Raw genomic sequence first — 14,055 nt, 5'->3', positions numbered from 1 at the left:
ATAAAAGTAATTTTCTTTCATCACATTTTATGTCCATATTTAATATCAGATGTAATAAGAGACAAATTATAAAAATAATAGAATACAATAGAAAAAAACATAGGGAAGAATTACAAAGGTAAAGGCTATATTAAAACAGAAATACTCCAGGGGTCCTCAAACTACGGCCCGCGGGCCACATGCAAGTACAAATATTGTATTTGTTCCAGTTTTGTTTTTTTACTTCAAAATAAGATATGTGCAGTGTGCATAGGAATTTGTTCATAGGTTTTTTTAAAACTATAGTCCAGCCCTCCAATGGTCTGAGGGACAGTGAACTGGCCCCCTGTTTAAAATGTTTGAGAACCCCTGTACTAGACAGTGTAGATGGATTCACTTTCAATCCTATTTCAGCAAAATATGGGTGTAATTTCAAGTACAGAATACTACCAGTGATGAAAATAACCACTGCTATTATTTCTCATCAATGTTTAATAAAACTGATTTATGCTTCACACAGGGAGCTGAGTCTGTAGCTTGTAGTCATTATGGCCAAAAGTCAAATGAGGAAAACACCACACAAGTAAATAGCTGAAATACATGTCCCCTTGGAAGGAAATACCAGTCTCAAATTGTAATACCCATAATAGCCTTCAGAAGTGACTTAGATATATATGAGAATCTGGCAAGCTATAGTCTACTCTACTCTAATTGTTTCACTTTCTTGAAAGGCCCAATTAATTTATAATTGCGAGAAAAAATTTATAAAAATTCACATCCAAAAGCTACATTTAACTTCAGTGATGCTGATGACCTGTAGTTTATCTACCTAATATTTCCATATAAGGAAATCTTTATTTTTTTATAAAGAGAACTGAGAAGATAAATACTTTTTATGTCCTACCTCTAATAAAAAATTCACTAGACTGTTTGGCTCAGTGGAGAGAGCGTCAGCCTGCAGACCAAAGGGTCCTGGGTTTGATTCCAGTCAAGGGAACGTACCTGATTTGCAGGCTCCTCCCCAGCCCAGGCCCTGGTCAGGGCTCCTGCAGGAGGCAGCCAATCAATGTCTCTCACGTCGATGTTTCTCTCTGTCTTTCCCTCTCTTTCCCACTCTCCCTAATAATCAATGGAAAAATATCCTCGAGCAAAAAATAACAATAACAAAAATTCATCATTATGTACTTTCAATATCACCTTAAATAAGAATTGTTGGTTAATTTGTGGTATTTAGAAAGCAAACTTAAATTCAGTTCTCAAAGGGAAAGAGAAAGTAAATTCAAATACAGAGGAAAAACTAATGCATGTAGCTATAAATTACATATAGTAAACACATGTATCATCATGGGATTTTTGTTGTTATTGTTACTCCTCAACTGAGGATATTTTTTCCCATTGATTTTTTACAGAAAGTGGAAGGGAGGGGAGAAACAGAGAGAGAGAGAGAAACACCAGTGTGACAGAGATACATCCAGTGGTTGCCTCCTGCAGGCACCCAGATTGGGCCCAGGATCAAACCTACAACCGATATACCTGTCCTTGACTAGAACTGAACACTAGCCCCTTCAGTCTGAGGGCTGATGCTCTAGTCTAGTCTAACCACTAAGCAACCTGCTGGATTAATCCTGGGATTTTTCATTTAATTTACATAAGTGTGAACCTGACTATAATACACCAAATAACATTCTCTCCCACATCTCTCGCCTATTTGTCTACTATCTCATTTTGTATCAAAACCATATTTATCATTTTTGCTGCTATTGCCTCTAATTCTTGGACAAATGTTCACAGCTCCATAAATTAACTTGTAAAACTGTATCGCCTCCCTCTCCCTTCCTCTCTAAAATCAATTTTTAAAAACCATATCCTCGGATGAAGATTAAAAAAACACAGGACTGCATTGCTTCCCAGGTAATTCTTAAAGTTGAGATGCTTACATACAGCTAACATAGAGAGTGTACCGATTTTCTTGTGAAGGGCTAGATTGAAAGGCCCTGAGAGGCCCTCAGTTTGCAGGGGACATCACTCTTCTTTGCACTCATTTCTTTGTGAGGCTTGGGGATGAGAGGAAAAGGCATGCCATCTGTTAGATTACTATGTTGGGGGACATGTCTCCTCCTCATCCTAATGAGACTCTATAATGGACCAGCTGTCCTGACAAGCCACAAGGAATGGCGGTGACTTGTGGCCAACTGACTTCATAGGGTAGAATTTGTAGCTGAGGACACGAGCTTTGACCTCAGTGCACAGGCAGCAAGCCTTAATTCCAACTGTGGCCAGTGTGTAGCTTTGGGTAAATCAACTCTTCCTCTTCTCATTTCCCTCACTTATCAATTGGGGATAATGACACCTTATGGCTTTATTTTGAGGATGAAAAACACAATGGGTGGAAAACCTTTTGCCTGGTGCCAGATACATAATGAGCAATCGAAAAATGGCAGCAGTAGTTCTCATAAGTAATGATAGTAATTACAGTGATAAAGACTGTCTATTGAACTATTTGTCACCATAAGAACATAGTGTTTGTTATTTCTTAGCTTTATCTTTGATTATCGAATATAAAGAATAGGGAAAGAGCACACTATGTACAGTCCATGTTGCAACAAAAGCATGTATAATTATTTTCAGAATGTCCTGTTTAGAGGTTGGTGTTGCTTATGTGTTTTATCTGATTTATATCAGATAAAACACCTTTATCTGATATAAATTGTTTCAATCAGGTTTAGTTTATTATAGATTTTTTAAATTGGGCCTTTGTCTTTGTTTTTTATGAGTCAGATTAAATTGTGCCTGATATCTATTTAGTTACTAAATTACTTTTCAGGGTGAATTTCATCATTAAATGACATTTATTGGTTGTTCTATCAAAATGGGACATGTTTTGTTTTACCTGACTATACAATAAATGGCGAGTTCAAATCACCATCTGAATAGTTTTACACTCATGTCCTGTACCCAATTTCTTACCTTCCTTTAAAATATCATGACAAGCAAGTTGCTAGTTTAATGACCTTTGCTGTGATTTCCTTTCCTCATGTGATAGAATTGTTGATGCTCTTTTTTTTCTAACTAGTGTATCTCATCTGTTTGGATAGCTGTCTTCTCCATCATCATCTTACCATGGGTGAGTGATACTAACCTTCTTCTATAAAATTAAGAATACAACTAAGCTTTGAAAGGTACTTTCTGAGTTATTTCCTTAATTAAACACTGATCTGAAATGTAAAAAGGTTTGGGGAGACAGTAAATTAGCCGAGTCTGTGAATCGTGAGAAACGAGTTCAGCGTCGCCTCTGCCTGGGGTTCTCTAGAACTCTGACTACTCGCTCTGATGCTGTTTGCTCATCTTTAAAACTGTCTAGTAAACCACATGACTTCATTATCTTTCCAAGCCCAAAATTCCTTTAATTTTATGTTCAGGGCTATTATAGAATTTTAAAATGTCTATTTTATACCTCAGATTGTATGTCCTACAGGTTGATAAGCATGTGGAAGGGATGGGCTGAGAGTGGGGTAAGAATTCAGAAAATGAAAGTAGGGTAAGTTGATATGATTTTTTTTGGTTTCTCTATAGTATAATTTTTTGGGGGGTGTTGTCTGTCCTCAAACCTTTTCACTGTGTGCTCACTACCCATCTCCCCACACACTCACTTCAATAATGGAATCTGAATGTCTGCTAAAGAGATTTTGCAATCTTCAAATATGTCCTTTTGATAATGTGCATTCCTCGGTGGGGTCTAGTACATGCAGAATGCGTGATATCCTAAGTGCATAGGCTAACATCTTAGAGGGATGTGTTAGTTGAGGGTCCTTAAGAATGAGCTGTAGAAGAGGTACCCTGAAAGAAAAACGGAAAGGTCTGTAAGTGGAAGAGAGATAGAGAAGCATCCAGCAATTCGGTCCCTACTGGACACATTTCCTCTCCTCCTTTCCTTCTTTCCTCCTTGGGGGAGGAAAGGAAATGAATCCTGGTGACCCGGCAGGAAGTAACAAGACTGGGGCTTCTGTTCAGTGCTTTGGAAGGAGCACCTGCTGAAAGGCTGCTAAGGACAGGGAGTAGCTCAAATGCAGGAGAGGGGGCCCAAAGTCAAATGTATAGGGATATATATAATTAAATGTGTGAGGCTTAACGAGACTATAGGAAACTCAATGGCACGGGCCAAATATGAATACCATTCTAAAGATTCTAAAGCGATTCTAAAGAGGCAGATAAAACACAAGGGGGTAGTTTTGAGAGGGGCAAGAGAGACATAATTGATGCATGAAAACAAAACACCACCAAATACTGGCCCTCTAGAATTCTATACATTAATTAGAATGAAATGAAAATTGGGGTATTAGTTAATAGGGACATAATATGAGATTAAGAACACCTTGTCCCCACCCTTCTTTCTCTTCTTCCCCCCCCCCCCTTGCTGTAAAATCTTGAACAATCTGAGTAGCAAACTATTGCAAACAAAACAGAATAATATCAGACACCAGGGTGTTAATCTGGAAGCATCTACGTCCTGCCCTCCGGTATTAAAGTTGTAATTTTTCCTCAAATAACATAAAGATGCTTTCTTTCATATTTTGCTACTGCAGACTAATTTCTAGCTCACTGTGTGTTTGCTCTGTGCTAGACACTATTGTAAGTGCAGTTTCTCAGTCACTCCTCACATTAGCCCTAGAGTGGAGGTTCATAACTTACCTATTTCACAGATGAGGAAAATGAGGCATGAAGGAGTAATTACTTTCTCAAGGTCACCACACTAGTGACTACAGCTTCAATCGAAACCGTCGGAGCCACTATTTTGAGTTCTGAATTTTTCCTAAAGTAATTTTTGGCTTTGTAATACATTCTCATGGCAAGTGTACAAATACCTCCATTATATGATCCATGTAATGTATATAATCATACTTGTTTTTACTGCCAACCTCAAACGATAAAGACAGCAACATCATTACACTCCCTCCCCCTTTGTCTTCTCTTTTTTACACAATCATAATTTTTAATATTTACATATATTCCCTAAATCCTACAGTTGTATCAGTAAATAGATATTGGAGACTAGGCTCATGACCAGTCATTCCTGATTAGCTGAATGACTTCAAGGTTTCATATAAAATAAAATCTCTGAGTTCTTGACTCTCAAAATTAAGAAGCGTTCAATACATTACTTCCCTAAGGGCTTTGTAAACATTGTGTCATTATATCCTAGAGCAGTGGTTCTCAACCTTGGCTGCATAGTAGAATCACCTGGGAATCTTTTTAAAATCCTGATTTCTGGGCCTCATCCTCCGGAAATTCTGTTTCTTTGTTACTAATGATGAGGCCCATAAATCAGGATTTTAAAAAGATTTCCAGGTGATTGTAATATGCAGCCAAGGTTGAGAACCACTGTCCTAGAGTGTGATGTTTCAGGTCTCTCTGATGGCCTCCCATTAAAATGACGATCTTTTTTTTTTCTTTCTGAATGCCTAGTAGATACTTTTTTTAGCTTTGAATTCCAGCATCTTTACTAAGATATACCTCTGCACTGATTATTCTGTGTTCATTTATTGAGACAAGTTGTACCCTTTTAATCTGTATACTCAGGCCTTTTTCTAGTTTTCTCTGTTAAGTTATATATCTTAAACATTTTTTTTCAGTTTTAAATGCACCTAAAGGTACATTTTTATAGATATGACCCTGATTAGTTTTTATTATTACTCACCTTGACATCAATTTTTATAGGACCTAATATTTGCCACTGTACCATGTAGAGGAGGAGTGAGGTGGTATTATGGGATAGAAATGAAGCTCTCTATTAGGTGAGTATGTGTGTATCAGTGTTTCTTCAATCCAAAAGTTCACAACATTGCATGCACATCAGAATCACTTAGTAAACTTTTTAAAGACATCTCTGTCTGGGATTCCTCTAAAATTTTAATTTATTGGGCCTGGGAATAGTGGTCCTAAAGTATAGCTCATCCTAAGGTATAGCCAGATTTGCAAACCTTAAGCTGGGTCTTTCCTTTGTCCTAGTCAACACAGATCAGCAGCATTGGGCCCCTCACAATGGAGTGTCTGTCCCCTATTTCGCTACAAACTGCTTGCAGAAACAAGGGTCTCTACTTTGTGATGCCCCACGGAGATCCAGAAAGCTCCCACAGTCAGCTAGACACTGAGTTCCCCTGACTCCCACAGGGGGCTGTTCCGCTCCGCTGGCTGGGATCATTTGTTAGTTTAGAATGTCACATTCTACTGGCACTCTGAGATCCTCAGTAGCCAGAATCCTTCCAGGGAATTTTCTGTTAATCATCTAGCCCTCTGATTGGTTTATGGTTACGGTTTTTTTCAGAGTCCTTAAATATATAAGTTGGATTTCTGTTTCTCAGTCTCCTTGATGTTTGGGTGATTTTAGAGATGCAAAGGTGTCTTTACTCTGCAGTCTTAAAATAGGGGCTCTTTATAACTTTTTTCTACTTAATGACTCTGGCTTATAATATATTTTAAAGATTGAGTTTTCAACATTAGTATTAAATTTCAATGAGACATAAAGCTACTTATGAATGAAATTATATAATTGAGTTGAAAGTCAATGTATTACATGATAATTTAATTAATAAGAAAAAGAAACGTGCTCCTTTTTAATTAATCACGAATATTTACACATAAAGTATCTGGACCAAATTTATGTGCACAATTAGGCACCTAATTTTGGTTTAAAATAAACTGCATGCAGAAAGAGATGATCACATGTATCTAATAAAATAATTTCTTTTCTTCATTTTGGGGAAAACACTATATTTTTTCCCATAAGAGGTTTGAAAATCTCCTAAAATACAACAGTCTGTGTATCTACGTAGACACAGAATAACAGGAAGTAGATTTCAGTTTCAATCTAAACTTTAGAGACTATTTTAAAATTTTTTGATGATAGTTCAAAGTCAACATTTCATTATCTAGCCATTAGTCATACAATGATATTGAATTCAAACATCATTTGAGAAAAAGAAGCAAGCAAATTAAATTAAGCTTGCATAGAAAGGGAAGTTATGAGGAATAGACAAAAAAACACAGACAAATTCAGAGAAAAGAACAACAAGAAAGCAACTTAATTCTCTAGTATTACTTTCTATGGTTACCAGCCAATTAAAAAAGGACATATACTTTGTTCAGTCCATTAGTAAATATTTGTAGAGGGCTTCCTATGAGCCAGGCATTGCCCTAGAGACCCTGGAGACATGAAGATGAGACTGCTTGCTTCCTGTTTTCAAGGAGCTTAAATCTTTGAAAGAGAAATGTGCAAATAAACAGAACTACAGCAAGAGTATTGCCTGGCAATCCCCTCCTAGAATTGGGCTGCTCAAGCCAATGTACTTTATAAGGAGACTTTCTCTCTTAAAGAGAGATTGTAGCCTGCATTAGTTGAAGCCAGTATAAGTTACAGTGGAGAAAGATGAACCAACCGAAATATAATGCAGCATTTTGAGTGTGGGCTGCATTTAAAATGGTCAGGGTGTGATTTGACTTTAAAGGATTGGGGATTCTTGTGCCAAGGCAGCCTAAAGCCTGAATGCTAGCCACTCGCCATACAAGAGATGGGTACGTTCAGTTAGCCCAGTGGTTCTCAACCTTCCTAATGCTGCGACCCTTTAATACAGTTCCTCATGTTGTGGTGACCCCCAACCATAAAATTATTTTCGTTGCTACTTCGTAACTATAATTTTGCTACTGTTATGAATCATAATGTAAATATCTGATATGCAGGATGTATTTTCATTGTTACAAATTGAACACAATTAAAGCATAGTGATTAATCACAAAACAATATGTAATTATATATGTGTTTCCCGATGGTCTTAGGCGACCCCTGTGAAAGGGTTATTTGACCCCCAAAGGGGTCCCGACCCACAGGTTGAGAACCGCTGAGTTAGTCCCTAAAAGAAGGGGCTGCAGGCTCTGACAAGTGATGCATTTGAGTCATGTCCCAGCTGTTAGGACTCCTGAAGCTTGTTCCACACAGTTTGCCAAATCAATACATCTCATGTCTCATGACACACCTGTGATTGCCTGCTCATCCCTGACAGGCATTAATATCATCCATCAGAGGCCTCTGCACTTTTGAGACAGGAGGTACAAGATTAGTTCTAAAGCCAATAAGTTTAAGAGCATAAAGCAAATTGAAATGCTTCTGGTTTCTAACTTTTTGTGAAATAAGAAGCCGTATCATTGGCCAAAAGAGTTGTCTAACTACAATGCTGGAAATCCACTATGAGGACATATTAAAATATAAGAATGAAAATTTAGGGTTGTTATTTACAAACTTCACTTAAAAAAACACAAAACACAAACTATTTGTGTTTTTCAGCCCAAGTTCAGCATTAGATTCTGCCCAAAGGCTTTATTTAGTCTTGTGGTTTAATTAATATATCAGAAAAGTACTCCTTAATCAATGCAAGACCTTCATGTACTCTTTCTCACATTCCAATACTCATCCCAGAGTTCACTAAGCCATCCTCACCATTCAGGAGTTGCTCTGCCTGAAGGCCAGGGCTGTAATGGGATTTACCAGCCACTTTGTTTGATGTGTGAAGGTCAATTGGCTGGGTTTGTAGTAGTTGCTATCCAGAGTTGACAGGGACTGATCTCTCTTCCCTGACTGTGAATAAAATCCCCCATCATCCAGCAGACCCATTGAGATGTAAAACCACATCAAAAGTCAGGAAATTCATTCGGCTTCCAAAAGAGCACAGCCACCACCCTGTTATACATTGAAAGGTGTTTTTTTTTTTTTTTTTCTTTCAGGCCCTGGGTAAAAGTGTCTAGAATTCCCATAAATGTACCTGGGCCTTGAAACTTAAAAAAAAAAGTTTTTATTTATTATTTTATGTTATTGTTTTATTTCATTACTAGAGGCCTGGTGCACAAAATTCGTACACAGGGCGGGGAGGCGGGGGGTCCCCTCATCCCTCTCACAATCCGGGACTGCTGGCTCCCAACCACTCGCCTGCCTGCCTGCCTGATTGCCCCTAACTGCTTCTACCTGCCAGCCTAATTACCCCCTAACTACTCTCCTGCCAGCCTGATCAATGCCTAACTGCTCTCCTGCCGGCCTGATTGCCCCCAACTGCCCTCCCCTGCTGGCCTGGTTGCCCCCAACTGTCACCCCTGCCGGCCTGATCGCCCCTCATGCTCCCCTCCCCCCCACTGGCCTGGGTGCCCCACGCAGCCTGCTGTTCAGTCATTTGGTCATTCCTCACTAACCCCCCCTGCTGGTCTGGTCATAGGCAGCCATCTTTTGAGGGTGTGAGGGTTAATTTGCATAATACTTCTTTATTGTATAGGATTATTTTCAAATAATTCTGAAAATAATACTGTTATGGACTACATGTTTGTGCCTCCCCACCAAACTACATGTTGAAGCCCTAACCCCCGATGTGATTGTATTAGGAGGGGAGGCCTTTTGGAGGTGATTTTGTTTAGATGAGGTCATAAGGGTTTGCTTCTCATGATGGGATTAGTACCCTTATAAGAAGAGGCTGGAGAGCTCTCTCTCCCCCACTCCCACCCCATCCATGTAAGAACACAACAAAAAGCCATCAGCAAGCTAGGGAGAGGAGGATGCCTCACCAGGACCCTACCATGCTGGTACCCTGATCTCAGACTTCCAGTGTCCAGACTGGAAAGAAATAAATTTATGTTGTTTACACCACCCCATCTATGGTATTTTGTTGTGGCAGCCTGAGCTTACTAAGACACATTCTCAAATCATAAAATGATTGTTTAGAGTTCCATGGATTTTTTTTTCTTCAAAAAGCAATACGTGCAATTTGCATGGAATTGTAATAAATGCAATGATATCAACTAAATGGCAGCTAACAAGTTCTTTAATTACTGTGTGTAAATGATACATTTCAGGATTTAATAGGACAAACCACAAATAAATCTATACATTTAAGCACATTATATTCATATACAAGTATTCGTCATATATCCTTTATATGGTTGATGCATATTCATTAAGTATTTGATTAGCTGGGATTCCTTTCAGCTCTCACACACTCATGGATGCCTATTATTCCAGTTATTTAAGACTTACCTTGACCACTTGAGTATAGTTAAAATGTGAAATAAAACCACATCTTGTTTATTTTTGAGGCAATAACCTCTAAACCTTGCTCAACAAAGAAATACTCTTAAATGCTATAATTAATAATCAAACTAGTCTAAAATGAGAGCTACTTAAATCTCTACGGACATCACTGACTATACATAAACACAGACTGTATGTTATAGATTAAAAGTAGAATATAATTCAGTCATATAATTAAAACTTGCAGTTGTGTTTCTTACTAGTAAATACTATAGCCAGTCTTAATATGAAATATCAATTATATAACTATTATCTCTGTTTCATAACATTATAAAATAGAAACTGAAAAATGTGTTTTACCAGTAAGACAGACCTATCTCATTAAAGCCACTGTAGCCCAGCTCTTGCCTGCTAAGTCCCAGATCTTCAAGGTCCATGCATTTAAATCCTGGTGGGCACTGGTAGCCTTCTTCTAGCTCTGGTGAGCAGTGTGTATCTGGAATAGCTAAACTATTCCAGGTCACATTTCTGTGAATAACACATGAAAGAGTTAGACAATTCCATCAATGGTAAATGATCATTAAAGTGAATAATGTAATCACTCTTCATTAATAACCACTGTAGATGAACACAGATTTAAGATTCATAAATGGAATTCATCACATTAATGGCATATTAAACATTCTCAAATGATACCTGATTTATCCCCACAATAGGTCTTTATAAGAATATTATTACCATTATTATTTTGTCTTTAAAATTCAAGATCCAAATAAGCAAAGGAAGGACTTTTTCTATAGATTTTCATGAAATATTAGCTTATCTGGGAATTCCCTGTTAATCTGTACCCTACTGTGGGCATAAACTGTACTTCTCTACTTCTAAGCAATATTAGATGACAGACATTTGCCATATGGCACAGATACTACAAGTCTCATATATGGCACTTGTCCTTCTGCTGTGTTGGCAGATGTGCAGTTTGGAAAGGAAACCAGACAAATAAGATGAGGTTGAAGGAACTAAAAGTATCATTTGGAAAGAGAGAGATAATGCAGTGATTTAGCGATAGCTCCAGGAATATTAAGGTTTATTTAAGGTGAAGGTTGATAATAACCCTTTTTCATCTTTCTGGAGGACAAGCAGGAGATTCAGCTGATGTAGAAGGATTTCTTGGCTTTCTTGGTGGTGGGTACAGGTAATCACATGAATCATGATTGTGGAATTGCATTCTGAGCTGACCTTAAACATGGGTCCTAAATGGCTGCTCTCTGAGGCAATGCACGTGGACTATGTTCAGGCCACAGCTTAGGCTAGATGACTTCATAAGCCTTCTGAGCTCCTGATTTTATTCTAAGCCATTTCCACTAGAAACATCAATGTTTCTAGGCATTTCCTAAATAGGGACCAACTTTATGATTGTCTCAGTTCTCTCACTTTATGGCCAAATTGAGGCAGACTTGTTGGGTCTTATTTCTGTTCTTGAGTATCTCCTTATATTCACTTGGCTGCTGTAATAGGCTTTCCCTAGAGTCTGACACATAACTTTGTGTAATCCCTTAGCTGCTTGAGGCCACCACACATACACATATTCAGTGTCTCACTCATACACACACACACAACATGATGCCTGGTGATACCTTCCCCAGTTCTGTTTCAGTCATAAATAAAGCTCTCAAAGCCTCGCCCACCTCTGGGATACTCCTATGCTCATTCCTTCAGGATTCTGTTAGCAGCAAGAGAAGGAGGTATGCCTACACATCTCTGGGAATAGGTGTTGAAATAACTGTTCCCTCTAGTCACATTTTAAGCTGCTCCTTTGGACTCCACATGCAAGCCCCAAGGGAAATGCTCTAATTGTGGAAATTAGAACTTTGTTTTGTCAGAAAGATATGACTTCAGGAAGACACATCATTTATTTCTCCTCATTTCACACTTCTATACCTAGGCCAAATGATCTATTTTCACTGAGGTGGAATCTGACTCTCTGTTTCTGGTGTGGTACCCACACCTCACACAGGAGAACAAAGTGGTAAGGAGACAGGGCTTCAGAGTTTCAGAGTAAGGCTTTCTGGATTTGATCCCAAGCTCTGCCATTTACTGGTTGTGTGAACAGAATAAAGTTCTAGGTGTTTCTAAGCTCAGTTTCCTCATGGGTAAAATAGGGAGAGTAATCATAATTAGCAGGGAAGCTGTGTGAGGATTAAGAAAAATGACACTCAGTAATGCACTCAGCATAGCTCTTAGCATGTTGCAAGTGCTCAGTAAATGCTTACCCTATATAATAGATATTGAAATAGATATTGAAGAGGAACAAAAATCACCATGCAGATGATAATTTAAAATCCTTGGAAATCATGAGTTTACCAAAGGAAGAATAGTTCCCTGAATCATAGGAGCCGATGAGAAAGAGCTTGAAATGGGAATGAGAAGTCACAGCCCAAGAGGTAGGAGGAAAGTCTAGAACAGCCGTGGGCAAACTACGGCCCGCAGGCCGGATCCAGCCCGTTTGAAATGAATAAAACTAAAAAAAAAAAAAAAAAAGACCGTACCCTTTTATGTAATGATGTTTACTTTGAATTTATATTAGTTCACACAAACACTCCATCCATGCTTTTGTTCCAGCCCTCCGGTCCAGTTTAAGAACCCATTGTGGCCCTCGAGTCAAAAAGTTTGCCCACCTCTGGTCTAGAATGTGTTTGTCATCAAATCCAAAAGGTTCAAGTGTTTCAAGAAGGAGGTTGTGGTCAACATGCTTAAAGGCTTTACAGAGGTCAAAATCGTCACCATAGAAAAAAACCTTATCCTATATAATAAAATCCTAATATGCTAAGTGTCCAGTCGGCCAGTTGGCCGTTCAACCAAAGTATAATATGCTAATGATATGCTAAGGTCAACCGCTCGCTATGACGTGCACTAACCACGAGGGGGCAGACACTCTGACTATTAGGTTAGCTTGCTGTTGGAGTCTGGATGATGGGGACTGAGCGAGTCAGGGCGGACATACCCTAGAGCAGGGGTGGACAAACTTTTTGACTCAAGGGCCACAATGGGTTCTTAAACTGAACTGGAGGGCCGGAACAAAAGCATGGATGGAGTGTTTGTGTGAACTAATATAAATTCAAAGTAAACATCATTACATAAAAGGTACGGTCTTTTTTTTTTTTTAGTTGTATTCATTTTAAACGGCTGGATTCGGCCCGCGGGCCATAGTTTGCCCACGGCTGCCCTAGAGCCTTCCTGCGGTCCCTCCCTGGCTGGTCAACCTCCTGCATCCCTCCCCAGCCCCACTTGTGCACCGGTGGCATCCCTCAGCCTGGCCTGTGCCTTCTCGAAATCTGGGACCCCTCGGGGGATGTTGCAGAGCAGGTTTCTGCCAGATCCCACAGGCCAGCCTGAGGAACCCCACTGGTACACAAATTCATGCACTGGGCCTCTAGTTATAAATAACTATTCATCATTATAACAATAAAATGTAGCATGAATCCTGGCATGTAAAAACACAACAATAGATATTTGTCAAAAGTATAGAAGGAATTTTGGCATGTGATACTGAAAGCATTATGTTCACAGAATTATACAGCTGAAAAAAACTTTACAGATCACCCAATACTTTATACTTTAGGGAGGTGAGGTGAAGTTCAGAGAGAAAAAATTTTAGTAGCCCATCAAAATTAATAATTTTTTCATTGCCAGTACTTCAAACAATAGCCACAATGTCTGAAGAGACACTGCCTACATGAAAAAAAAATTTTTTTAAATCATCTTTCAGATATTTGGATAGGAAATTGGACTCTGGAGCCATGTGATTTCACCTGTCTGTGCCTTGGTTTCTTTATCTCTGAGATGGCAGGAAAATATCTACCTTATAAAGCTGAGGTGAAAATGTAGATTTATATCTGTAAAGTACTTAATATAAGTACTTGGTAGACAATAAATGCTAGGTGTTACTTATTGTTATTGATAGTTTGATATTGGTAAACTGCACAGATTAAGACCACAGTTCTCTTACTAGTATT

General features: G+C 38.6%; 1 protein-coding gene across 5 annotated transcripts in view; it reads right to left on the bottom strand.

The window, feature by feature from the left end:
- NALCN (sodium leak channel, non-selective) overlaps positions 1–14,055 on the bottom strand; it is a 309,491-nt gene that overhangs the window by 228,407 nt on the left and 67,029 nt on the right. For all 5 annotated transcript variants that reach the window (XM_036300871.1, XM_036300867.1, XM_036300869.1 and 2 more), the window contains one exon: positions 10,413–10,567. In XM_036300871.1, coding sequence (XP_036156764.1) covers positions 10,413–10,567 — 155 coding nt within the window. The remainder of the gene's footprint in view (positions 1–10,412; positions 10,568–14,055) is intronic.

Source organism: Myotis myotis, unplaced genomic scaffold (genome assembly GCF_014108235.1).
Source record: "Myotis myotis isolate mMyoMyo1 unplaced genomic scaffold, mMyoMyo1.p scaffold_m19_p_3, whole genome shotgun sequence".
Lineage (NCBI taxonomy): Eukaryota > Metazoa > Chordata > Mammalia > Chiroptera > Vespertilionidae > Myotis > Myotis myotis.
This window is presented reverse-complemented; position numbering and strand designations above follow the sequence as displayed.